Source organism: Eubalaena glacialis, chromosome 2 (assembly GCF_028564815.1).
Source record: "Eubalaena glacialis isolate mEubGla1 chromosome 2, mEubGla1.1.hap2.+ XY, whole genome shotgun sequence".
NCBI classification, from domain to species: Eukaryota; Metazoa; Chordata; class Mammalia; order Artiodactyla; family Balaenidae; genus Eubalaena; species Eubalaena glacialis.
Genome location: NC_083717.1, coordinates 64340958 through 64368511, shown reverse-complemented (window position 1 = coordinate 64368511; position 27554 = coordinate 64340958). Strand labels below are relative to the sequence as shown.

At 43.6% G+C, this 27554-nt stretch overlaps 1 protein-coding gene across 4 annotated transcripts; it reads right to left on the bottom strand.

Moving 5' to 3' along the window:
- Positions 1 to 104: 104 nt before the first annotated feature.
- Positions 105 to 27554, bottom strand: PARP6 (poly(ADP-ribose) polymerase family member 6). Of its 4 annotated transcripts, XM_061180105.1 has the most exons (24): positions 27452 to 27553; positions 25956 to 26213; positions 23842 to 24043; positions 23112 to 23189; positions 22047 to 22141; positions 21524 to 21584; positions 21202 to 21292; positions 20679 to 20745; positions 17977 to 18126; positions 16731 to 16941; positions 16148 to 16201; positions 14250 to 14345; positions 13855 to 13947; positions 12719 to 12844; positions 11387 to 11452; positions 10395 to 10462; positions 9061 to 9109; positions 8718 to 8830; positions 7882 to 7954; positions 7099 to 7168; positions 1516 to 1595; positions 1061 to 1124; positions 805 to 889; positions 105 to 461 (listed from the first exon to the last, which is right to left on the bottom strand). In XM_061180105.1, exons 3-24 carry the CDS (start codon positions 23842 to 23844, stop codon positions 359 to 361), a joined length of 1896 nt encoding a protein of 631 aa, XP_061036088.1. In that variant the 5' UTR covers positions 23845 to 24043; positions 25956 to 26213; positions 27452 to 27553; the 3' UTR covers positions 105 to 358. The 4 variants fall into 4 exon arrangements, 1 of the variants encoding a protein (XP_061036088.1); XR_009699361.1 differs by lacking the exons at positions 105 to 461; positions 7099 to 7168 and having other exon boundaries at positions 867 to 889; positions 27337 to 27554; XR_009699360.1 differs by lacking the exons at positions 105 to 461; positions 7099 to 7168 and having other exon boundaries at positions 867 to 889; positions 27452 to 27554.

Genomic DNA, 27554 nt, shown 5'->3' with positions numbered 1-27554 from the left:
ATGATATTCCACTCTCCCCACCCCCACCCCCATTTGGGGGCTTTGGGCAGTTGCTGGGCCAAGGTTAGTCAGACCACAGTGATCATATCCAATCCACAGCACCTTCCATTTTATTGTTTTATTTACAAACAGGGTGAAGTCAACTGGGAAAATTGGGTAGGGAGTCAGTCTGGGCCATCCAAATGTGGAGTGGTTCCTGGGTCAGTCTCCACCATGAAGGCCGCCTCTTCTATCCTTTTCCTGCCCCTTGGTAATGGCCTCTTGATTCCTCAGGGCAGCCTCGTTGCTGCTCCTGAGCCCTTTTATGAGGGCAGATGGATCCTGGGGGAACGGGGGTGGTACGAGGGCTGGGGCCCCCTCAGTTTGTGTAAACCTGAGTTCCGATCACACGCATGATTTCCTTCTGTATCTTGGGGTCCTGAGTATTAATGTTGGCATCGCCCACCTGACCATCCTCATATCTGCCAAAGATAGGGCAAGTGTGAGCATAAGAGGGAGAAAAATACCAGAATAATGTCAACCAATGGAACTGCATTTGGAGGTGTGGCCATCCCATCCAAGAAGTCGAAACCCTTTCTTGATACTCTTTAGGATGGAAGAGATTCAGCTTATCCGGTTTCCTCTAAACAGACCTTTATCTATACCCATCCCTATCCTCCAAGGGGAAAGTCCCAGTGCCAGCTCCACTCAGGTAGCCAGGGACAAGTCTCCGATAACAGAAACAGACTTTCCCAGTAGTCACATATCACTATGCTCCCACCCTCACTCCTCCAAGTAATTCCCAAGGAACCCTCCTAGACTTACACAAAGAAGAACCGTGTGCAGACATGGTCGGACACAGGGCACACCCAGATGTTCCCATGCTTCTGGAGGTCCTTAGATGTAATCACTGGGAAGAGAAGGGCCAGAAGTTATACATATAATGCTTGGGTCAGAGAGTCCAGGCAGGGAAGGGAAGATATGATGCTTCAACATCACCCTTGGCTGGATCATGTGCCAAAGTTGCACCAGAGATAAAGGTTGGGGACCCAGAAAAACAGGGACTGGGTGAGATACCTACCTTCACAAAGTGCTATACAGTTTAGATTCCGACTCTGCAGGAACCTTGACTGAATGGATCGGGTCTGGAAGAGGAGAGCAGAGCCAGGTAGATGGTTATAGCTTTCCCTAGAGAGGCTAGTTAGCTGGTAATGGTTGGGGATGGGGATTGGGATATCCAGCCACCCCCCCGAAATTTTTGCTTTCCATAATCAATCTGGATGAGTCCAGGCTTCCATCTTTACATTTTCATGTCACTGGATTTAAACTGTCTCTGCTTTCATACTTATGACTGAGGCCACAGATGACTCTAGAAATGTGTTCATCTTAGAACATATCTGATTCCTTCAAATGATCTTTAAACCACCCACCACCACCACCTCCACCACCACCATTGTTTCCCCATCCATCTCTGTAGCCTAAACTTATCCCAGAGGAAGGGTCCTGCCTCAGTGGAACAGCGGCAACTAATAATACCTGAGGGATGGTATTCATTCTGTTATATCTCTGGACCAGCTCGTCCTTGGAGGGCATCCTGTGCTGTCCTTTTCCCATTCCTGTCACAGAAAAACAAACCAGTTCATTCACCCATTCCTTAATCAAATATTTACCGAGTGCCTACTATGTGCCAGGCACTGAGCTAGAGACGCTTGGTGATACAGCAGTGAATAAAGCAAACAGTGTATCTGCCATCACAGAATTTAGTCTGATGGAGATTACAGGAAAGGAACAAATAATTACAACAGAGCATGGTAAGGGTTATGATGGGGAGAATATAGAGCACTGTGTGAGCCAGAGGAGGAGAACTAGCCTAGCCTCGGGGTTTGAAGAAGGCTTCCTGGTGACAGCTATGCTGAGAACTATAGGATTAGGAAGAGTTAGCTAAATGAAGAGGGAAGAAGTATTCTAGGCAGAGATAATAGCATATAAAAGGCCTGGAGGAAAGACAAAGCAGTGTGCCTTAGTTTGTATGCAGCTTAGTTGATGGCAGAGAAGTGGTGAGAGATGATGTGGAAGAGATAAGCTAGGATAAGATCAAGCAGGCCTACAAGGCCATGTTAAGGCAAATGGAGTTTATCCTGAGAACATCCGGGAATCACTGAAGGGTTCTAAGACAGGGAGTAACACATGAAATGAGTCAGGGATGAGGGGCCTAGGAGAGTGGTGACATCAACACCTCGGGTCAAATGCCAGGCTGAGTGAAATGAGTGGAGAGGAAGCAAGCAGAGCAAGTCAGATCTGCTCTAGTTCAAAGTTACATAAAAAGCTCTGACCAGTCATTCAGAGAAAAGGGAGAAAGCAGAGCAGTTAAGTGATGAATAATTTTCCACAGGTAACCACAACGGCAACTACCTTGAAGAGTCCTGCTTCCTTCAGAAAGTCCTCCCAGACTCGAGGAAGAGGTGCCAATTCACTCATTTTCACCCTATCTAAATCCATAAATCCTGCACCATCTTTACCCCTCACTGAATAGCCCTGTTTATAACATTTATAGATTCATTCTGGATTCTTCCTATTTAGATGTGCAACAGTGCTTGTGTGCCCCTATTCCCAACTCTTTCTGGCCTATGATTAGGACTTCAGTCTCTGTATTCAGCTTTATCACAGGCCCAGCCTTATCACAGTCAGGGATGAGTCTGTGTATGAGACCATGCGACCCAAGAGGGAGACGGATGAAGATGGGAAATGATGCTATCATTGCAGGCCATAAGCAGGGCACTTATCTCACCAGTCCACCCTGGAACTTTCTATTATTACTAACTCCACTCTGCTGCAAGTCTTGGTTTTGTGATAGCCATGGTATAGAAGTAGGGATGATAACCACTGGACTGACATTCTTCACTGCTCAGGCTGTCAATTCATCACGCACTCACACTGAAGCCCCACGACAGATTTATTGCCTGAACAAAACTTAGGGCAATGAGAGCCTCAAGACTTGAATTGCCAATTTCTTTCTCCTACAGGACACCCACCACCCCTCTGTTTACAACTTCTCCATTAGCCTTAACTAGGTTTAGCTCTGCATCCAAATATGGTGACTTTCTCAGCCTGGGTATTTCAGTGCACGGTTCTGAGTGAAATTCCCATTTAGGTTCTATCCCAGACGTTAAGAGAGAACAATCTGATTTCTATGGCTGGTCTTAGAGATGGCCCTTATGATATAATCCAAATCTTGTCCCATCCCAATCCTGTTGCACACTGTCCTGACCATAATGACCCAATCATCTTCTGTCAGTTTCCCTGAGACCAGACACCCTGAGAACCTGGAGGCCAGAATAACCCCTGGATGCTTTGTGTCCAGACTATACACTTGTGAGAAGTTTCTAAACACTACTAAACACATAGATGGAGTTTACCATCTCCTTTCCCACTGTCCCTCATTTTAACCTACTCACTATGGCCAAGTCATTAGAGGCTCCGCTAGTCAAATGAATGCTCTCTATTTACACTGACCCCCAGAGGGCACCCAATGTCACTAGGCTACAGATACCCTGAGGAAAAAGAGAGAAAACCAGGGCAGAAAGGGGTAGAAGGACACATACAAAGAAGACAGAGTTGGCCAAATGCTGGAGTAACTAAAATAACGCAGACATTTACACACATCTCACCCAGCATTAGAGACTCTCACATATCTATGGGGCGCTCAGACTCAGTCATTCAAGCAAAGCCTACCCTGTGAGTCCAATATAATGATAAGAAAACTGGCCTAGAAGTTAGGAAAACTGGATTCCAGTCCTAACTCTGCTACTTAGATCTGTGTGACCCTAAGAAAGTCATTTAACTTTTCTGTGTATCTACTTTCTTACCTGTAAAGTAATAAAAGATTGGACAAGATGACCTATAACTCCAGTAGTAAAAGCATAAGGTATTTTGTATCTATAATCAAATCGACCTTTGGAGGGAGAAGGATGGTGCTATATGATGTTTTTACGTTATCAGTACATGAAGAAGAAAGTTAAGAAGTCAATAGAGATTCCTGGCTCCATCTAATAACTAAAGGTATTCAGGCACTCAGTAATAAACAAAGGCCAATGGGAGAGGAGAGAGGGAGAGAACAGGGAGAAAACAGACAAGAAGAATTTTGTGGGCACTAAAAGCCAGGAGGATCTCACTACTTAAAATAAGAGCTTAATTAGAAGGAGGCTCAGGCTGGGACAAAGATAAAAATTGTGGAACCTAGACAAAGCCAAAAGACTACCCTGATCCCACCCCGACTGGGGACCCCAGGCACACAGAATAAGATTCAGTCACACATTCAATAAATATATATTCACTGGGCCCTTACCCTTCTTGGATTAATCATAACCTTTGGTTCACAACACACTATCATTTATTTAATAGGACAATGAATACCTACAGACCTAAGAATGAAATCCAAGAACTAAAACATTACCAGTGACTTGCATCTAAGTGCTCCTAACTCTATCCCAACTATCTGCCTCCACTTGGGAGATATCCACTCTCCCAGAATTTGAGTTATTTCTTTTTTCTTTAGTTTTATCACACACACACACGTAGCTAAATAATTTTAATTTTTAAAATTATTTATTTATCTATTTTTTGGCTGCATTGGGTCTTCGTTGCGGTGCGTGGGCTTCTCATTGCGGTGGCTTCCTTGTTGCAGAGCACAAGCTCTAAGCGCACAGGCTTCAGTAGTTGTGGCTCATGGGCTCAGTAGTTGTGGCTTGTGGGCTCTAGAGCACAGGCTCAGTAGCTGTAGTGCACGGGCTTAGCTGCTCCGCAGCATGTGGGATCTTCCTGGACCAGGGCTCGAACCCGTGTCCCCTGCATTGGCAGGCGGATTCTTAACCACTGCACCACCAGGGAAGTCCTAATTTTAATTTTTGAGCAACATAAAAAAGGCATCATACAGTAGTCCTCTGGGCTTGCCTTTTTTTTTTTTACTCAACTATTATTTACTCAACATTTTTTCCATGTTGCTGAATGCCACTGTTGATTCATTTTCATTGATGAATAATAATCCATTGTGAGAATATATTAAAATGTATTTATCCATTCTCCTGATGATGAGCACTTGGGTTGTTTCTAAGATTTGCTGTTGCAAACAATATTACTCTGAACATTCATGTACACACCTTTGGGTGCACATATGCAGAAATGAAAATGCTGGGTCACAGGGATAAAATTTCTCAGCTTTATGAAATTTAACACCAAATGTTTTCCAAAGTGGTTGTACCAAATTATATTCCCATAAGTGATAAAACAGATCCTGCTTATCTGCAACCTCTGGTACAGAGGTATTATCAGATTTTTTAATTTTTGCCAATCCACATAGATGCTACATGGTAAGTCATTACGGTCTTGCTTTTACTTCCTTGATTAACAGAGGATGAGCAGCTGCTCATATTTTTTGGTCATTTTTTCAGTGAGATGCCTGTTCATGTTGTTTGCCTTTTTTTTTATTGGGTTGTCTTTTTCTTATTTGTAAGAATTTTTAAAATGCATCTTTATTACTAATCTTTTATAGTTGTATGTGTTACAAATGTCTTCTGGTTTGTAACTTGCGTTTTCACTTTCTTAAGGTGTCTTCTGATGAACAGAAGCTTTTCGTTTCAATAAAGTCAAATTTACCAATCTTTTACGATTTGTAATTCCATCTTTTTCTATTCTCTGGGTGATTTTGTTTAAGATTGGGATAATTTGTTCTTTGAAAGTGTGACTTAAGACTCACTTGTAAAATTATCTGGGTTTAGCAGAAACTAACATACCATTGTAAAGCAATTATACTCCAATAAAGATGTTTAAAAAAAAAATTATCTGGGTTTGGTAAGTTTTTTGTTTTGTTTTCTTGTGGCAAATTTTAAACTACTATTTCAATGTCTTTTACAATTTTAGAGCTATTCAGGCTTTCTATTTCTTCTTGAATCAGTTTTGTTAAGTTATATTTTTCTAGGGATTTATCAATTTTGACAAAGTCTTCAAATCACTGGCATAAAGTTGACAGAATTCTATTAGCTTTTAAAATTTTGCTGTATCTATAGTTATGTTCCCTTTTTCATTCATAATATTATTTAATTGTGCTCTTTTTCTTCTTAATCAATCTAGCCAGGTTTATCTGTTTTGTTAGTTCTTTCAAAGAATCATCTTTTGGCTTTTTTGAGCCTATCTATTGTACCTGTTTTTATTTCACTGATTTTGGTTCTTACCTATATTAACTCCTTTCTTCTACTTTGTTTGGTTTATTCTGTCATTAGAGACTTTTCTAGTTCTGTCATTCTGGAACTAAGTGTTATCTTTATAACAGTTACAATTAATGGAGACTACTAAATAGTAATTTATAAAGAATCTAGCACTGGCCCCTTCATATGGTAGACATGCAACTATATGGTGGCTCACTTTTATATAGAGACTATACAGAACAAGAACAAAAAAAGACTGAAAAGGAACTCAGACATAAACTTGAAACAATGAGAGCGCTAAGTCAGATTCGTTTTCTGAGCTGGACAAAGCTGAACTCATCTCCTGACTAGAATCTGGACATTGTTTATGCCTTATCTTTGGAATAAAATGCTTCCTCTTGCATTCAATGTGACTAATATAATAGTGTATAATTATATATAGTTTAAATTTTAAAAGGTGGTTGACAAGAAGGAGAACAATGTCTTCAGAAATGTAAGCCAGTGGAAGGGGCTCAAGCCTTCAAGTGCATTCATACATAAACTCGCATGCAAGTGTGGTGTGCACATACACAATCTATAATGACAGGCTAATGCCAACACCAAAAGTGTGTTCTCCGAAGAGCCTAGTTTCATTTCCCAGTTATTCCTTAACCCATTCCCAGGACCAAGGCCCCACAATGAATAAAACCATCCCCATGGAGAAGAGGATACCTAAGAGAAAGGGAGATAGTTGGGCTCAACTTGCAAAGAATCTAAATTCCTAATGAGAGAAAATAGAGAAAGATTATGTATCCATGATTGGGGAGAGAGCTGACACAGACCAAGTGTCCATGATGCAAGAGGAGACAGCATAGGATTATGTATTCACAAAATGGATGCAATGTAAATAGAGTCCATGTGACCAAAGATTATTTCTTACCTGAGTATCCAAAGGAAATACTGGAGATGGGGCTCAGGTAGATGCCTTTGCCATAGGCTGCTCCATGCAGCTTGCAGGGAAACACCAGGATGAGCAATATGAGCCTGGGACCTCCCATGGCTGTGTATTAGGCAGCCACAAGGCTTATCCAGCCCTCTGTCCCTCCATTTAATCTTCTCACTCGCTCAGATAACTTTAGGCACCTACTCTTGAAAAGCTGATTGGCTGAAAAGTGGATGCAAGTTAACCCCTTTGCCTGTGAAATACTAGATATTGATGCCTTGGAGAGTGAGGAGTGGCAGAGCCACTGAGTCAGTCCCTCAGAAGCCATGCTCCTGTCCCTAGGCCTTGGTATATATGCAGATCCCCACCCTCCAAAAAGGAATACAGAACAGGCAGTCAGGAGGAGGAACAATAACTATTCCTTGGAGTCTTGCAGGGCAAAGAAATGTCTCCTATATCAACTCTCTGAATGAATAGTCACATATATTGAAAAGCTCTAACAAGTTAATTTATCACAGTGGCTGCAATCAGCAATTTATTATTTCTGCCTACAGCTACATTCCCATTCCTAAAAACACCAAAAAACACAGCCTAGGGTCAAAATACAACAGCCACATTCATTCTATACATATAGTTTCAACTTCCTCCCTAGGGAAGCCTCACGGGAGGCTAGGTTTGAGGATACTGAGGCAAAAACAGTTGAGTACTCTAGAGTAGACTTCAAAACTGAGTGGGGCAGGGAGGGGGGTGGACAGAAAGGGAAAAGGGGCACAGCCTCACCTGCAGTTTGGTGTAGGATGCATTGACCAGCCCATTGCGCAGGATCGAATGCCAGTTCTCAATGTGGGACCCACTGTAAGGCAGGGTAGAACATATGTCTCCTCATGGAATGAGGTTCCCAAGAGCACTTCCAAGACTGCCACTCCCACCCATTCTCACACACACAGGACATGAAGATGGACACAAATAAACCTAGCAATGGATATGCACGTGGATATAGTCACAGGCATGCAAGATGTGTGTGTGTATGGCTAACCCTTAATCTTAATATCCAGTCTCCTCTTCTCTTCCATGCTTCAAACAGTCGCATCCTACATCCTCAACTGCTGGTTCAATATTTTAATTTGCCTATTATCCTGATATCTCAAATTAAACAAATTCACCTCAAACTCAACAAGATTATCACTGATCCCAAATATGGCTTCCAGTAATGACTTCACATCTCTTTTAAGGAAAGGGTACCACCAACTCCCTTTAAGTTACCTTTAATCTCTCTTTTTCTCTCTCTCCTCTCACAACTGGGCATAAATTGCTGATTTCCTTCAAAGTAGCTTTCAAATCTATCCCTGCTAATCTGTTCCTTCAACCACATCTTTTTATATGTAAATGTCATTTCTCCTCAACTACATCACGAGTAGCTTGAGAGTAAAGACCATATCTTATGTATCTTTATCCTCTACGGCACCTACCACAATAGCCTGTAGTATCTGTTGACTGATTGGTTGATGGACATAGATAACACAAACTCATATGCCTCGAGTGAACTTGCCTTCCCATCCCCCTACATTATTTCTGCCTTATCCAGCACCCATCCCCAGCCCCGCCCCACTCCTCACTGGAAGGCAAAGGTGCTGCCATAGAGCTTCTTGGCGGTCCGGAACCGAGCCTCCTTGGCGGGAGGGCTGCTCAGCAGGAGGAACTGGTGTGAGGTGTGCATGAACTTCAGCTGCTGCCCAGGGTGGGGGTGGGGTCAGGAAAACAGAGCAGAAATGGAGATCAGGGAGGGAAGGGAGCAAATTAGGCTTGCACTGACCCCAAAGAAAGGAAATATGCACAGGCCCAAAGACTACTGAGACAAGCCCAACCAGGCAGGTCTAGGACCAATTCAGTTAGCTGGTTTGGAGCCCCTCCCTGCCCCTCACCAGAAAGTTAGTGTTTAGAGGGAGAATGGTCACTTACCCTGCTGAGAGGTAGTTTGACAATGTGTGACCTGTTACTAGAGATGATCCTAGGACAAAACAGAGAAAAAACAAAAAGGATAGAATAAGTGTGTGGTTAGGCCATCCTGAACAAAGTAGCAGCCTTGCTCTGCCTCTGGGAGAACAAGCAAGGATTCCAGGGCTGTTTGAGTCCAGGACACTATCTGGATATTCCTGTGGGTGGTAATGTTTGTGTATAAAAATGTAAAAGCAAAGTTACTGACCAGGGACCAGCAAGTTACTGGGTAGTTAAACACAATGGATGAAAGAAAGAGAGGGGTGGGAGGTGGGCTGCTACATCTAGGGAGAGAAAAGGACAGAACAAAAGGTCAGCACAAGAGGTCAGCTACCAAAAAAAGTTAGAAAGGTGGGGTCTGTATTAGGATGGTGACAACTTACACTTGGGATTTAGAAACTTAGAACTGGGGCTCAGGAGCCATCCTGCCTGAGCTCAAAGGAAGGCTGAAGGCTCTCAGAGATGAGGGGAATGGAAATTTATTGTTTGAGCTGCAGAAAAAAACCAGAAGAAACTAGAACAAACTTCCTGAGGATTCGGGGACAGACTGGGCCATATGTAGGCTGAACTTAGAGGACAGGAGAGAACAAAGGCATAAACCGTTGAGGGCTCAGCAAGGGAGTATTATCTCTTATAGTGGACATGGTTTTTTTCTTTTGTGCTTCACTCATGTACCTGTGATGCCATCCTGGATGGTCTACGCCTGGTCATTCCTCATACTAAGAGGGAGCATGTTGCATTGAGAAAGTACTAATGTCAAAGGCTGACTAGACAGAGGGAAGTAAGCTAGAAGGGGAAAGCTATATCAGGAAAAGAGAACAGAAATCAAGATCAGGGAGGGAGGGCAAGGGGTGGAGGGAAGTAGAGAAAGGTCAGAACCTTTGCTAAGAGAAGGGAGTAATAATAGTGCTTCAAGGCTCTGGACAGTCAACATCAACAGGGAAGGGCTTGAGATATGGAAAGGGCGTAGAAGGGGGAGACAGACTTCTCTGCATGCATAGAAAACCTAACTGAAATGAAGTGTTAATTCCTACATGCAAGCAGCACTCAAAAACCTATTGGGAAGCAAGAAACACCTAAAGAGAACTTCAGACATCACATTAGAATTTGTGGGCTCTTTGTAGGATCTGAGTTCCTGTCAAGGGCAGGTGTATCAGTAAAACCCAAGAAAGAGCAGCCATAATATCTATAACCTTGGGAAGGATGCTGAAACCACCTCTAGGAGAAGGTGTAGGCTCCATGTCTGATACTATGCCCCATTCCCCCACCCGCCAAAGGATGAACCATTCTACTCATACCACTGCAGAAGAGGATGGGCCAGGGGATCCAGCTTGTCCATCTGCTTCTTGATTTCCAGATATGAGCCCTGTAAGACAATGGCCGTAAGGTTATCTCCCAGGAGAGGTGGGAGCCCTCCCACTTTCCACAGACTATCAGGGCCCAGGGCAAGGTAGGCACTGAAGACCACACCAAACCAAGAGGAGATGGGGTTCCCACCCTCAAGGACCCCAGTCAGGTTGGGAAGACTCATAAATATGAAAATGACTGAAAATGCTTACAAAACAACATGCAGGTGGGTCTCCCTCATTTTATGCAATTCCTACAGCCCTAAAAAGTTGATTATAAATCAAAATAAATAAATAAATAAAATCAATGTCCCAGAAAGATTAGGCTAAGGAATCCTGTGGTAAAACTTTACATAAAAACATAAGAGTCCTTCTGACAAGTAAATCATCCCTCCTGGGTGTATGTTATGTGTTAACCTGAACTGTGATATATAGGATTTGCTGAGAAGAGGCCCACCTGTAAATGTGAGTACAAATGAATGTCTATTCATGCAGAGATTGCAGACGAGGGGTGGGGAAGTCTGGTGAGAGACAGCCTTGAGTCAAAGGATGGTCACTGCTCCATGTGGCTGCCCCACCCCTAGAAGGATAGAAGATGTAGGCCCCTGGGTCTAGTTCCTTACCTCCAAACCCCCCTCCTCACCCTCCCAACCCTGGACAGAGGTCTTTCCCTCACTTCTCTAATGCCCTAAGAACTATGGAAAAAACATTAAATAGGAACAACTTGTGAAGAAATTAGCAGCAAAGGTTAAGGTTGAGAGACATAAGGAGTGAGAAATAGGAGTAACAGAGCTAACAAAACAGAGAACAAAGATTGGGAAAACTAAAGAGAATACAGTGGGGGATTTGAGTAGCATCTCTAAATCTTCACTCCACTTGCATGAATTTCAAACAGAATAGGGCACTTGAGTGGGCAGGCAGGGGACAGGCAGAGGGCAGAATACCTGGGTCATCTCCCGGATGGACATCACACTATCCAGAGCTTTCTGAAGTCGCTCATAATTCTTCTTCTGTGGGGAATCAATGGGAAGAGAAGAACCAGATGAACAAAAGTGGAGGAGAGTAAGATATGATGAAAAGGAGGGCCAGATGTACAAAAGAATTCTAGGCCCCAGGGAAACAGCATAGTATGTCATGGAAAGAACACAGATTTAATGTCAAAAAGTTCTAGAATCACATGCTAGTTCTTTTTTACCAGCCGAGAGTAATAGGGTAAGTTACTTAACCTCTTAGAACCTCAGTATCCCTGTATGTAAGTGATGATAAAAATTCCCACTACCCTCAGAGAGATGACCTAAAGATTAAATAGCGTATGTGAAGAACCTGGTATAGTGCCTGATACATAGCAATGAGAGTAACAGTGAAGCACTGTGCTGGGTACTTATGATGGTTAATTTTGTCAATCATCAATTATGTCAATTTGGGCCATGGGTGTGTCTGGGTGTGGCTGTGAATGTGTTTCTAGAGGAGATTAACCTTTGAATAGCAGACTGAGTAAAGGAGACTGCCATCCCTATTCAGGTGGGACTCATGTAATCAGCTGAAGGCCTGAATAGAACAAAACAGCTGAGTAAGAGGGAACTTCTCCAGCCTGACTGCCTGGAGCTGGGACATTGGTCTTTTCCTACTTTCAGACTGGAACTGAAAAATCAGCTCTTCTTGGATCTCGAGCCTGCTGGATTTTGGATTGGAACTTACACCATCAGCTCTCCTGAATCTCCAGCTTGCCCACTACAGATCCTGGTACTTCTCAGCCTTCATAATCACATGAGCCAATTCCTTACAATAAATTTCTTTCTCTAAACATCTCTTATTGGTTCTGTTTCTCTAGAGAACCCTAACTTATACAATATTTTATATATATTATCTCCCATTTTTATAACAGTAGATATAATCTCCTTTTTACAGGTAAGGAAATTGAGGTTCAGAAAGGTTAAGTGATTTGCCTAACACCATTCAGCTAGGGAGGAGCAGAACCTCAAATAGAATCAAGGTCTGTCTGGCTCCAAAGTCTGTATTATTCCCTATCATAACATAACTAATATTAATTGTTCTCCCCTTCTTCTGAGAAACTCAGAAGTTATTATTTATCTGATATTATTAGTTACGTTTAGTTATTTATTCACTAAAACAGCTAAAGCAAGAGTTCCCAAGAAACGAGTGCTCCATTTCTTCTGTCCCCTTATTCCAAGCTGTTGGAATGACAGCCCAAAGTCTTCTGCTGTCTTTCGCCATCTCTGTTCCTGAGTCCTGATTTTCTTCCCAAGCAACTATACCTTAGGATTAAAGGCCAGAGTCTTGGGGTCAGTGGGGTCCACGACAGAGGGATAAGGCTCAAAGATGATGCTCTTTCTAGGGGACTCCAAAGCTGCCCTACACATGGCCACCAGCAGATCCACCACCTTAAGAGAAAGGAGAGAAAGGGGGCAAAAGCTAAATGATTTCCCGGTGCTGGGAGTCACACAGTACCCAGCATAGGTCTACCTTCTGGAGGTTCTCAGCATTTCTCTTTTTAAAAGCAAATATGAGGGGTGGAAGAGGAATGGATTTGGAGTTTGGGATTAGCAGATGCGAACTATTATATATGGAATGAATAAACAACAAGGTCCTACTGTATAGCACAGGGAACTATATTCAATATCCTCTGATAAACCAAAATGGAAAAGAATTATGAAAATGGATGTATATATATGTATAACTGAATCACTTTGCTCTAAAGCAGAAATTAACACATTATAAATCAACTATATTTTAATAAATTAAAAAAAGACAAATGTTTATGATTTTTTCATGAGAAAATATAACCTCATTATAAAAATTCAAGAACAATGTTTAAAAGGGTGATTAAAAAAAGAGAAAAATCATCCCCTTGCCCCCAAATCTCATTCCTCACAGGTAACTACTGCTAAGTATGATGTATATTCTTCCAGATATTTTCTCTACAGAAATTGTTATTTTATTATATAGGCAATAAAAAAAAAAGAATTGTATTATACATACTGTTGTATTTTCTTTTTTATATATGCTATAATTTTCTATCCAAAAATTTCTACTGCAAAGGACATACCATCATTCTTTAACTAGACCCTGTACAGATGGGCTTGTATCCATTTTTTTTTTTTTTAACTATTATGAACAATACTAGGGAATTCCCTGGAGGCCCAGTGGTTAGGACTCTGCGCTTTCACTGCCCAGGGCACAGGTTCAAATCCTGGTCGGGGAACTAATATCCTGTAAGCCACGTGGCACAGCCAAAAAATAAATAAATAAAATATTAAAAAACCCTACAATACTATAGTGAACATCCTTACATAGGAAAGCATTTCTGGAGATTAAATTCCAAGCAGTGAAACTGCTGTGTTCCCAGCCTTTCTTGATCCCAATTCCCCAGCAGCTTTTCCCGCCCCCATACCTCCGCTCCAGTGGCCACCTCCTCTGCAGCTCCGGACATGACTCCCAAGGTGTAGAAGGAGAAAACGCACAGTTCACGAGTACAGACGGCTGGCTGAATGGACATATTAAAGAGATGGTGGTGGCAGGAGGTGTCCATTAAGAAGGTATCATAGTGCAAGAGGGGTGCCTGACCTCAGACAACTCTACATTGATATTCACATATCCTCATCTTTCCAAACAGGACTGCTGAGATTTGCTTTCTGAGAAAAGCAATTATTTCTAGAGTCTCAAGGAGTGTGGACAGAATTCTACCTTTACCATAGATCCAGGAAGAAAGGAAAAATGGAGAGATGAGGAATTAAGGGGCCTCAGCTAAGGGTGCAAGAAAGAGGGTCACGAAATAGAGGCACATACCTTGAGCATGGACCCATTCTGGAAGACATGCTGCTCATCACACACCACGCAGTACTCATTCAACGTTGGAATCCTCTGCTCTGCATATTTCATGATCTGAGGAGAGAAGAGATTCTGTTTATCTTTTGGAAGCCCAGACCCAGATGTAGGAAATAATCTGAACCTCTTTTCCACTTACTCTCCTACCTCCCAGCCCTGTGCCTAAGGTAAAATCTATTCTTGGGTCCTGCACTTAGTTAAACTGATAGCCTAACTCTAGAGCTAAGACTATATAGTATAATAAAAATAAGACCAGCCATGGTAGAAGACCTGGGTTAAGATTCCCCCCTCTACTACTTAATACCATATATAACTTCGGGCAAGTCAATTAACCTGAGCCTTAGTTTCTTCATTTACAAAGTGGACATTATTCACCTCACAAAGGTACTGAGAGTAAAAAGATGATTTCTGTGAAAGTATTTTATAAACAAGTACTAATCAAACTATTAACATTAGTTGTAGTAATTACAGATTGCCCCCATGTGACAAGTGAGTATTCAGTCCATGATCAGATGCCTGAGAAGCCATTTTAACTACCTAGAACAATCCGCCTGTAAACTGATCAAGACCATAGATAAAACTCTGTGCTGGGAAGACAGCACAAATCCAGAGCTCATGCAGCAATATCCTAAAGTATTTTTTACACACTCTGTCTTAACATGGCTTTTGCAACCATGTACACTTTGTGTATAAATCAAATTGTTCCCATTTCACAAACTTTTGGGATGGTAAATGGACATGCAAGGGCTTTTATTCATTCATTTAATGCAGATTTATTGAATGCCTACTATGCACCTAGCTCAGTGAAAGGTCTCCTTGATTATTCAATAACATAAAAGACTGTCTTCTCAGACCCCATAGTCCAACAGACAAGATGTGGTATGCATACAAATTAATTACAATTCAAGGCAGCATATGGCACCTGACACATCAGTGCCATATAAAACAAAAAGCATCAAAAGAGTTCAATGAGAGGAGACACACTTCCAGCTAATACATTTCAAGTAACAGAGAAGATTTTATGGAAAAGCTAGCATCTGTGACTTGACTGCAATAGGCAGATATAGTGAGAAAGGTCAGTGGAGGGAATGACATGAACAAAGATAATGGAGATGCAAAAGTGAAACCATGGGGCTTCCCTGGTGGCACAGTGGTTAAGAATCCGCCTGCCAATGCAGGGGACACGGGTTCGAGCCCTGCTCCAGGAAGACCCCACATGCCGCGGAGCAACTAAGCCCGTGCGCCACAACTACTGAGCCTGTGCTCTAGAGCCCACAAGCCACAACTACTGAGCCCGAGTGCCACAACTACTGAAGCCGGCACACTGCAACGAAGAGTAGCCCCTGCTCGCTGCAACTAGGGAGAAGCCCGTGCACAGCAACAAAGACCCAAGGCAGCCAAAAATAAAAATAAATAAATTAAAAAAAAAAAAAAAAAGTGAAACCATGTCTGGAAAATAAAGAGGGTTTAAAAAGAAGCAAATGACCAGAAGCGGCTAAGCAGTGAAAGTTTGTGAGGAAAAGTGAAGCCCACTTGAGCAAGGATGTGCGATATCATAAGAAAATCAGTGTCAATCCTTCTCTCATCTTGGCACCAGCGTACTTAAAATTTGCAATGTCTCATTTGGCACTTGATCATAAGTGGTCTATAAGCGTTGTCTTCCCAATAATGCTATAAGCTTCTTGACGGTGGGAACTATGCCTTCTTTTCTCCTATCCACACAACACTCAGTATAGTTCTGGGAGCAGAACAATTCAGGAAATGTTTGCTAACTGACTGAAGAGCTGGGAGATGTTAGGGGATCAGATGGGTCAGAAAACAGGGGAAAGGCTTTGGAATGAACCTTTGGACTTGATTACCTGGACAAGGAATCCATATTCCAGAGTGGGGATGTTTTTGCAGTGACCACTGACCTGATGAGAGGAAAAAGATAGACTCCGTGAACCTCCTATGAAGCTGGTGACTGGAAAGACCTCACTCACGCCCACTACCTAAAATTCTCCTGAAGTAGCTAAGCCCTAACGCTGATCAGTCTAAGTAATCCCCAAGCTGCAGAGAAGACCTTCAGACATTTTTGCCAAGGATCTTAAAAAAGACTCACCTGTCCTTAAACCCCTTCAAGGTAGGTGGAATAGGTCTGTAAAGTAGCTGACTACCAAGTCCTAACCACAACCTAACAAAATCATACATGACATCTCCCTGGGATGCCCAACCCCAGACTCTCTGCTTCATGACACACTATCAGAGAAGCCTGCCAGACTGTTCAGATATAAGTTCACAACTATTAAAAAATGTGTTTCATTCTACTCACTCATGATTCATGCCCAGGTTTGGTTTACGATGCCTGGACAACCAGACCCCCACCCCATTTTGAGAAACTGTATTCCCACATTTCCCCTCCCACCCTCTGACACCCGAGTCAAACCCTCCTCAGCCATGTACCAAAGGAGAGGTCCATGCTGGGGGAGGGAGGCCCACGTGCTGGGGGCACTGGAGACCTGCCTGGGGGCTGGGAGGGTAGCCAAACACCTCTACTTTGGGGTTCTTCATGGTGCAGGAGATGGAACGGTTCATCAGGCGTCCAACTCGAAGCTCTGGTACACCCAGTTTGCCTTTCAGCATGGAGTCCTGTATGATAGGGAAACTCGGAGACCTGAACACAGAGCAAAGAGAAGTGATGAGACTGAGGATTCAGTATGAGCTCTAGAAGAGGCCTGGAGGGACTTCCCTGGGGGTCCAGTGGTTAAGACTCTGCACTTCCAATGCAGGGGGTGCGGGTTTGATCCCTGGTCGGGGAACTAAGATCTCTCATGTCGCGTGGCATGACCGGAAAGAAAAAGAAAAAAAAAAAAAAAAAAAGAAGAGGTCTGGAGATAAGAATAGATGAAATGACCTAAGCCAAAGAGCAACTCATATCTGAGGAAAGTTCCACTGGATCAAACTGTCCAAGCAAGTAGATCAATACATAACTGGTTTGATTTTTATGTCATTATCTATGTGTTCTTCAGATTGGAACATGAAGGGCAGCCAAAGGCAAAGTCTAGGTCATTCTCTGCAGCATCTAGGCCAGGTAAGGAATGATACCCTGGAGAGGATACCTGTTTCACTTACTGTGTGTGTGTGTGTGATTAAACTACTAGGCAAGAAATAGTTGGACCCCAAAGAGCCTAATGTCTGACTGTCTGTCAATAATGGCACCTGGAAAACTACAAATCTGGGTTTGTATTTGCCTTTGGGAAGATCAGAAGGCACCAGGGGGGATAAATGTAGGCCTAGGATCAAAGAATTGAGCAATATTTATTTCCAGAACCTAGGTAATAAATCAATGTGCCCTTCCATAAGAGCAAGGACTTGGGGCCTATTGGCTCTGACTCTGCCTCCTTAGGATAAGGAATAAGGAGAAGGGTCAAAGAAAGTAAAGATGGAGAGATTAGCATACATTTCTCCAAACACGTACATGCGCTAGGTACTGTGTTTTACATAAAGGACGAGATATGACTATTGGGTCAGGAGTAGAAGGGTAAAGACACATGGGGGGCAAGACCATGTGGGTGGTATTAGTAGTTAAAGGTACAGAATTTAGAGGACCTAGGAAGAGGATAGAATAATTTACATAATCAAGAAAGTGGGGTGGAAGTTTAGACAAGATTACAGTGATTAGAGATAGTCAGCTCATGGAGAAACTTACTTGGGGATGGGTGAGAAGATGCTGAGGCCAGCTCGGAACTTCTTGATGGTACCACTTGCCTTGAACCAGCTGTGCCTCTTCTCCTGCTGGGTCTTTAAGAAATCGTTGCTGAGATGTTTCCATTGTTGGGATGTAAACATACCCAGGATCCTAAAGAATTAAAGAGGAATAGGCTTAGAGAAGCTCAGGCAGGGGAAACCCGGGTCAAGAAATAGGACTATGAAAGGCAACTAATCTAAAATTCAGACCCAGGGACTCCAAAGCTAGTTGTTGTAGGGGAAGGTGTGTCTCAACACCCCACTGATATAATCTTAGAACATGGAAATGTACTGTCCTAAAGTACCTCTTTACCTTAGTGGGTAATATTCCCACTCCCTTACCTAGTCTAATGGACCAGAAAAATTCTTAGATGCTTTGCCTTTAGAGGGAGATCTCAAAGGTGAGTCTTCAAAGGCTGTGAACCTGGCAATTTATTGCCAAGAAGAGCTATACTGAAAGTGGAACAGAAGTGGTGAGTACCACCCTCTGCCTTGTGAATAGTGAAGAAAAGGACAAGGGACACGAAGGGTACTGACATTGTTAGGCAAAACATTACATCCCCAAATTTATGGTTTCCAACTTGGGCTGGGCCCTCAGCTAGTCTTGTCAGTCCTTTCACTTGTCCTTGATCAGTTCTCTCTAGTATCACTCTATATTATTCTAAATCCTCATCACCTTCTTTAAGCTCCTAACTTCACCTACAACTGATAATCTCTCTTCTCAATAGAGAAAACTGAAGGCATGAGATATCATCTTCCATAATTTTGCAACCCTACTACAGAATCTATTTCCATTTCTACCCTTACTTGATCCCTCCATTCTCTGGAGACAAGGTGACCTTCCTATTAAGGATCAATTGCTCTATTTGTCCTCTAGATCTCAGCCCCTCATGGGACCTTGATCTGTCAATCATCCCCCTCTCCTGTCAGTTCCTTTACTGAAGTCTACAAAAAGTTTCAAGTTTCTTTACCTCAGCCTAGCTACCTCTCCCTCTTCCCCTTATATCCTCATCCAAATTTCTTAATCCACACTTATTGTTTCTATTTTGTTGCCAATCACTCACTTCTCCAGAATACTTACTGTATTCTGGTTTCTACCTTCACCACTCCACTACAATTGCTCTCACCGTGATGCTAAATCCAACAGAAACTCCTAAGTTCTCCTCTTACTCATCCTCTCTGGCATCTGGCCCTCCTTGTAGAAACCCTCCTCCTTGCCTTCTCTGACTCTATTCTCTTCCCATTCTTCTCCAATTTCTCTGACCTACCTTCAGTGTTTCTTCTTCCTCTGCCTACTCCTGGTATTTTGTCTGGGTTAAAGGGTGTTCTGCCCTTGATTTTATTTTCTTCTCATTCTATCATGCTCTCCTTTAGCAATCTCATATTCTACACTGGGTGCAAGTCTCACCCGTACACTGCTATATAACTTCAACCTGACCTCTCCTGTAAGTATCAAATCTACATATCTAACTCTGTATTGAGCATCTCCACTGGAATATCCTAAAGTTAACTTTAAACAACATGTTTAAAATGGAACTATCTGTCCTCATCCCACAAACGTGCTCCTCTTCCAAATCCCTATATAAATGAGTGGTATTAAAATTTACCCAGACATCTAGGCTGGAAACCTAAGAGTAATATTCCACTATTCCTTGGCTCTTATCATATACAACATACCCAAATCATTCTTCAAGTCTTATTGATTTTAAACCCTGCAAATTTCTCTAGTCTATCTCTCATCTCTAATCTTACCTACAGTTGTACTTTGGTTCAGGCTTTCATCATCTCATGTATGGACTTTTACAAATGTCTCCTACTAAAACAGTTCTGGTCTCTTATCTCACCCCTCCTACCTATTTGGCACAGTGCTACCAGAATGGTTTTTTTAAAACTAAATCTGACCATGTCCTTTCTCTGCCGAAAACCTTTCAATGCTCCCAAAAGCCCAAGATCCTCTCTGATTTGGACTCCTTCCTGCTTCTCTGGCTTTAACTTTAGTACCTCCCCTTGCATTTTACTAGCAATACATAACTATTTGAAGCTTCTTACACACATGCTGCTTCACATGACCGTGCCCTTGCAAATGTTATTTACTCCACTGTCTACATGGGCAACTCTTATCCATCCTTGAAAACCAGTAATCATCTCCCTTTCATCTTTCATTCATCCACCTGCCACCAGACTGAGTTACACCTACACCTTCCTCTGTGTTCTTTCTAAATCTTACATATTCACTTGTATTAGAACATGTATTCTCTGGACTCTATTTGGAACTTGACTGAGTTCACTTCTCAGTATTGTATACCAAATACTTAGCAAGGTGCTCAACACATTCAATAAACTAAAACTGAAATCCTAAAGCCCCACTCTGAGGAAATGTGATGAACATGACTCTAATTCCAGGGCTGCGCTTTTCCTTAAATGCTAAGTACTGATGAGCTTCACCTCTCACCTCCAGGAAGCCTCAAGGCCAGATACCCCAGAAACACAAGCTCCCTTACCTAACCATAAATTTGGCTCCCCAAATTAATTTTAGTCTTTCTTCGGCATATCTCAGAAATACACTTTTGGAAGGAAACATTCCATTCAAGAGTCTGCCTGTCCATCCACATGTCCATCTCTCTTTCCCTCAATGTTCATAACCAGAAAGATCAAAGTTCTTACTTTTTCAACTGAAGACCCAGACCAAATCCTTCCTTATTTGATGGCTGGAAAACCTCAATTGATGGTTCTGCAAAGAGAAGAGAAAGCTCCTACTATGTATACATGTCTATCCTCCTGGGAGTCCAAAGCCCCAGTTCAGTGGATTAGCTTCCTCAGATTCTAAGGGTACTCTAAACAATAATGATGGACAAGGGAAATATCTGAGGCAGAGGGTAGATTCTGGGAACTGTCTGACCAATTTCAAATATCCTCAACTTATACTGGAAGTTGAGGGGAAGGGGAGGAATAAATAATATCTGGGAACTAGAGAATACAATTTCATTAACCAAGAAGGCCTTTAAGGCATGACTATCAGGCAATAGGGTATGAAGACACCAATGAGAAGAGACTGAAAACCTCCTACCAATGGCCTACAGATTACACCAACAGGCCTTGTTCCTAGTTTTTCTCTACCTCAGTTAACTTAGGACTTTGGATGAGACCACACACAGAGCACCCACATGCCCAAAGTCACTGCCTTTACCCGGTCCATCAAGGTACTGGGAGAGCGAAAATCGCAGCCTCAACACAATAGGTTCTGTCCGGAGGACCTTCCAGGCTGTAGAAACTTCCTCCTAAAAGAGTAAGGTCAATAGTTTCTAGTTTAGCAACAGAGAGGAATGGACTTGAAGTTTTCGCTATATGATAGACACATGCACACAGCACTATCTGCTGATGATCTAGGAAAGACAGGCATGAATAATATGTGCTTCAAATACAGCAGTCAGGAAAAAGACTCCAGGCCTACATGGCAAAATCCACAAGCCCAACTAGACATGTTGTTGGCAGGTACTAGCACCACTTACATCGAGGAAGCTGATGTTGATGTGGAGGTCAATGTCCACGTCATCAATAGTTCCATATTCTCTATAGAGATACAGGCAACCACATGTGAGACTCATTAAGGGAGAAAGAAGGGAACAGAGACTGAGGTGGAGGGAGAACTGAGCCTGGGGATAAGGGAGAGGGAAGGGTGGAAGGCAGCTCTGTATTTAGGTTCTTAGCTACAGCCTGAAGCCACTTTTATGATCTGGGCCTTTGCCAGGCCAGAAGCCCTTCTTACCTCAAAGGTGAAACTATCAGCCTAGAGGAGTCTAGGATAAGAGGGAACTTCTAAGAAAAGTGGCTATACTTTCCTACTTACTCCTGTCAGCCAACCTCAAGTATTCTAAACAACTCCCACCATCATTAAGCTCAAAACTTATCAAGGTCCACAGACAACCCGCGCCCCCCGCCCCCGCATCATACCATAAAGAAAAGACCTCTACCCTTTTAACAACTCAGAAAGAAGTGGCTGAGTCCCCTGCCATCCCTGAAGTAGAGACCCACCTGATGGATACAGAGTTTTCACTGTAGATCTCCTTCACTGCTTCAATGTCTGCATCAAGCTGTGGGTGTCGATATAAGTCAGCTGCACAGCTCCCCTGAGTCAGCAGCAAAAATGGTGGAGGGGAAAGATAGAGGGGAAGAGAGATGAAAAACAGAACATGAAGAAACATCCAGAACAGGGATATCAAACTACAGCAATACATACAAGCAAAAGCTGCTTATATGAAGGGGCTTTTGGTGGTGGCCCAAGACAAGTCTCGTTGACAGACAAGTCTCCCTCCATCACCACTCTAGGAAGTTTTAGTAGACCAACGGCAGGCTTTGCTTAAGGAGTTCACATCCTTAAGTCTCAGCTTCTTCTCTCAACCCTGACCAGGACACTTAGGGATCCCTTTTGTAAGAACTAGAACAGGCTGAAGAGTACAGAATTTAACTCAGATTGGTTCTGTCTAGAGTCCAACATTCCTGCTCAGGACCATGCCCTAGGCAGTGATAGCATTAAACAATCATTGGTAGAATAATCTTTTAAAAATTTGACCCTAATGAATGAAACATCCCCTGCTGGCTAGTGAGGGAATAGCCAGAAAATAATGTTTTCCAACTAAGAACATATGGGTCAGCGGTCCCCAACCTTTCTGGCACCATGGACCCGTTTCCTGGAAGACAATTTTTCCACAGACCGGGGTGGCGGGGGTGGAGGGTGGGGGCGGGAATGGGGATGGTTCGGGCAGTAATGCGGGCAATGGGGAGCGACGGGGAGCGGCAGATGAAGCTTCGCTGGCCTGCTGCTCACTTCCTGCTGTGCAGCCCAGTTCCTAACAGGCTGCAGACCAGGGACCCCTGATATGGGTAACCTCCATGTACAGAGGGTGTAGTTTACACTGGGAAAGATATGAGTTCCAGGCAAGAGCAAAGATATGAAATCAGCTCTGACAAGACAATCCTCAGATTACACTGACGTTGTATCTTCATCTCTACTCCAAAATAATCTTTCACTCTTGATGTATCCAGAGAAAAGCACACATTTAAACCATCCAACATGGGTTTTGGGGGCTGTAATCTCACCTGAACTCCATAGAGAAATTCCTCTGATTCATTATCTCCCTCCGAATCATCATCATTCCAGAACTGGCCTTTGATGTCCTAGTGATGAGAAGTAAGGATACAACCCTTTGTTGGGTCCCTGTTATCCCACGGAACAGAGTGGGGTTAGGATGGGAAACAGGTTTCCACAAAGAATGGGAGGTCCCTTGGCATAGAATAACTGAGGCCCTAATCCCTTTGCTCCCTTCCCCTCACCCTTTGGGAGCGTCTCAGTCTCTTCCTGAATCTGGTTATATCCATGGTCTAGCACTCACTTGGTGTCATGGAGGAAAGAAGTAGGGAATTTTAGCCTTCTTAGGTATCGGGTATGATGATTGAGGCTCTGGTAGCCAGTGGGGGAGGCATGAGGAAGATTTCAATGTCAAGGTTGATTCCTAGGCATATCTAAGTTCTAGTACAAGCTGACCTCTTCTGGATCATTACCCAAGGTGGCTCTCAAGCATACCTAGCTCTTTTGTCTCATAACTCCCTTTCTAACCCTTATTTAACTCTCCCCTTCCTTCCCAAGAAAACTCCCTATACACACACCAAGTAATACTGTTTCCATGCCCCTTCTCCTTCCTTTAACTTCAAATAGCCACTCTATTTACCAAAAGGGTGGGAGGGGAAACACCGGGAAAAGGTGAGGTCTGCACTTTGTTCCATCTACCCCCTGGATGATCAGTTGGAGAGTTGGGCAGTCAGTTCTCACCATTGGGTCAGTGGGTCACACACACTCCCAGGTCAGTGCTAGGCAGCACCCCTCCATACCACCAGTTGAACCCAGGCCAACGAGATGGGCATTTAGGAGGCCACAAAGGGAGACAAGGGAGGGAGGGGGAGATGTCAGGGGCTGACTGGAGATCTGCTGAGGAAGGCAGGCTCTGCTGTTGTGGTGGTAACAAGTCACTGTCCTGTAGAAAGTAGACAATTGATCTCATCACCACTTAATAACTGGGTGGCATATACACAAGCACACATTTATGGGTACACTTTTATTATACATATGTACAGACACTTGCACACAGAGACATACTTGCATGCATGTACACACACCTGTACACACAGTTCTTTAAAAATAATGAACCGTGAAAGCACTATACAAACATAAGACACTATTGTTCTCCAGCTGGAGAGTTGTGATTGAAGCAAGTTCTTGCTCTAGTTCATAATGCTACATCAACCCCTGAAGCCAAAAATGATGACGGCAGGACCGGATGCTTATGCTACTCAGTCTAGTCAGTTCATTTTAGAATATTCTTCATAGCGCCAACCACCATCAGAAGCAGACTTTTTTTGGACTCTTTACCCCTAGTTACTTCTCCAAATTGAGTCATTATCTCTTACTTAACACCAGTATCCATAAAAGCCTTTATATAACAATCATAGCTAAGTTTAAAAGTCCTCAACAACACTGATCATTCTCTGGTAGACACAGTCTGAGTTGTCACAGCCAAAATAATGCCCTGGATTCCTCCTGGAACCTACTCCCTAAATAATGTAATAATGATCCTAAGAAATGCTCAGAAAAACACTAACCCCTAACCCTTTCACAAGATTAAAAACCACTGTCCTAGGCCTTCTTGGCTCTGCATTTATCTTAGTTTCATCCACTCCAACCTTACACAGAGGTGTTCTTGGTCTTTAATATGGTTCTATTTAATCTTAGGTTTCTAGATCAGTGGTTCTCAAGTAAGGTCTGTGGATGTGCAGCATCAATATCACCTGGGAACTTGTTAAAAATGTAAAGTCTCAGACCCCCTACTGAGACCTACTAATTAGAAACTCCAGAGGTCTAGTAATCTGTTTTAACAAGCCCTCCAAGTTATTCTGAGAACCACTGTTCTAAATCCTTGCATGCTCCAAGGGCCTGTGGTCTGTTCCTCAGATACCAACTTAAACCTGGTAACTGACGCAGAATGGAGTTATAAAGCACAATGCCAGGGCAAACAGCACAGCAGTCCTCCAGCTGGCAGTGCTGACTGACCCATCAAAAACAATATGCAGAAAAAAAAATGCAAAAGGAAACTGCAACTGAAGTTCTTAGAGGTGAAATGGCCTGATATCTGAGATTTGCTTTAAAATACAACTCCAGCACAAAAAGGCGGGGTGGGGGGGGGAGATGAAGTAAACATGGCAAAATGTTGATTACTGATGAAGCTGAATGATGAGTACATAACGGTTTCTTACACTCTCTACTTCTGTGTATAGTTGGAAATTTTCATAAAAAGAAAAAAAAAATCAGAGGCTACTCTTGTACTCTTGTAAGGGCTCTCTCTAAAAAGTTAACTCTAAATGTGAACAGGAAGATTATCACTAAGACTCCATAAATGTCTCCTTGCTGTTCTTCAAACATATCAAGCATATTCCCACCACACAGCCTTTGCCCCTGCTGGCCACCCTTCTTGGAATGCTTTTCAACCAGATACCCACATGGCTTACTCCTCTACCCTTTCAGATCTCTGCTTGAAGGTCACCTTGACTATCCTATATAAAACAGCAAAACCCCAACACACAACACACTGGCACTCTCCATCCCCCTTCCTTGCTTTTTTTCCACAGCACCTACCACGCTCTGACGTACAAAATGTTTGTTTATTGCATTTATCTCCCACCAGAATGTAAGCTCTATGGTGGTAGAGGCTTTGACTCTTTTCATTGTCTATAATGTCAGCCCCTCAACACACATTTATTGAATGAGTGAATGAATGAATGAACTGTCTGCTGGAGACGCAAGCCAAAGAGGAGAGACATACAAGAACTTAAACACATCTACGTAGACAAAAATCATACAAAAATGATTTTAAAAAGCAAGACTCCATTCACCTTCAAGAGCAGCCGAGAACCAGAATATGAAGATCTGGCGGCTGTGTTTGTGAGATTTGAAAATAAACAGTCAGGTGCTGATCTGGATGATCACAGAGGAATAAACAGGGAGGCACTAATGTCCAGCCTGGGCTGTCTTGGGCTGGGTGGTAGGACGATGGCAGCGTAGGCCAAGAAGTACCAACGTTCACAAACTCTCTGTCACTGTGGAAGTCAAGAAAACTTAGTCTCTCTCCAAGGGCTGTTGCTGCTTGGCTTCTGTTGTTATCACAAGGAGAAAAAGGTAGTTCAGAGGGAATTTTTCCTGTCCAGGGAAAAGACAATTCAGAAACTACCACCTTTTTCAAACCAGACTGTTTCAGTGAAAGGGACTCCCACCTTCTAATCTCAAGGCTCATTTCTCTGGAGAGATGGAGAATGGGTTTAAATGGTGAAGAGTGGGAAAAAGGGAATGGTGGGTAGTTACGGAATTCACAGAATCAGAGACATTTTAAAGAGGAATAAGCCTGAAAGATGGTCTATTTCAAAGCTTTCATGTTATGTATACAATAATCAGGTGTAGGGAGGTCAAGCTACTTGCTTAGGGTCAGGAGCAAAGTGGAATTGGGACTTACGCACATCTGACAGGTTCTAATTACAGCCACTCTTCCTGTGATTTGGTTACAACCACTTAAGGGAGTTGTTAATGAATTAAGCAAGAGAAACCTATCTAACTTATCCAAATGAGGTAAAGCAGGGAACCTTTCAAGAAAAGGCCAGGTCAAATACAGACTGTGTGAAGAATGCCCAGAGAAGGGTATCTGTCGTTCAGTGCTTTGGAGGATGGCAGCTAACGGAGAATTTGCACGGGGACAGGCCAAATGTAAATAAGCCTCAGGTCCGGATGACAAAGGTCCTGGCGTAGGCCCAAGGGCGCTTCTCCGGTGTCACAACTTTACATCTCGTCAAAGCCTCCGATCTCAACGTTTATACTCTGGGTTTGACTCCCAGCTTTGTGGTACTGGGCAAGCAGGTTACTCCGCTCTACAGCGACCGCTCCTCTCAGAAAACCCAGGCCACGGAACAAAGAGTGCGGGGGAGAAACCACAGACCTGCGATTCCCGCAGCCTAGCGCTATCCAGGATACCCGGCGGAGGCAGAGGCCGGCGTGAGCCCCTGAACACTGGCTGCCACCGCGCTCTCAGGACAGGCCCTGAGGCCTCCTTTAGGGGAGCAATTAAAAGCTCTTCTCCGGTTTCCTCCAGAGACCCCAAAGACACCCAACACCTGCCTCCCGGGGAAGAAGCTCTGTGCCCGATCTGTGTCGCCAGCCGCCCAGCCTTCAGCGAAACCTGTCAAGCCCAGGAGGGCCCCTCAGAGCCACCCGGCGCAAGCTCCTCACTTTATCCACCCCGGCCGAGGCGGGGCGGGCCCCACACCCTTCCCGCGGCCCGGCCGCCCCGCCCCGTCCCGTCCCCGTGGCGGCCGCCTCACAGGCTGGCCTCGTGAGTACTCACGGCGACCCCGGGCCGCGCGCGGCCGCCGCCGAGGGAACTAGCGGCCCGGGACGCCCCGCGGGGGCGGAGCGGCAAGCCAAGGGGCGGGGACCCGGCCGGGCGG

Coding starts and splice junctions, on each gene's coding strand:
- PARP6 (XM_061180105.1), bottom strand. Junction 21,585..22,046: donor GAAAACTCTGTATCCATCAG/GTGGGTCTCTAC, acceptor GTATCTCTATAG/AGAATATGGAACTATTGATG. Junction 18,127..20,678: donor CTGGGTCTTCAGTTGAAAAA/GTAAGAACTTTG, acceptor TTAATTCTTTAG/GATCCTGGGTATGTTTACAT.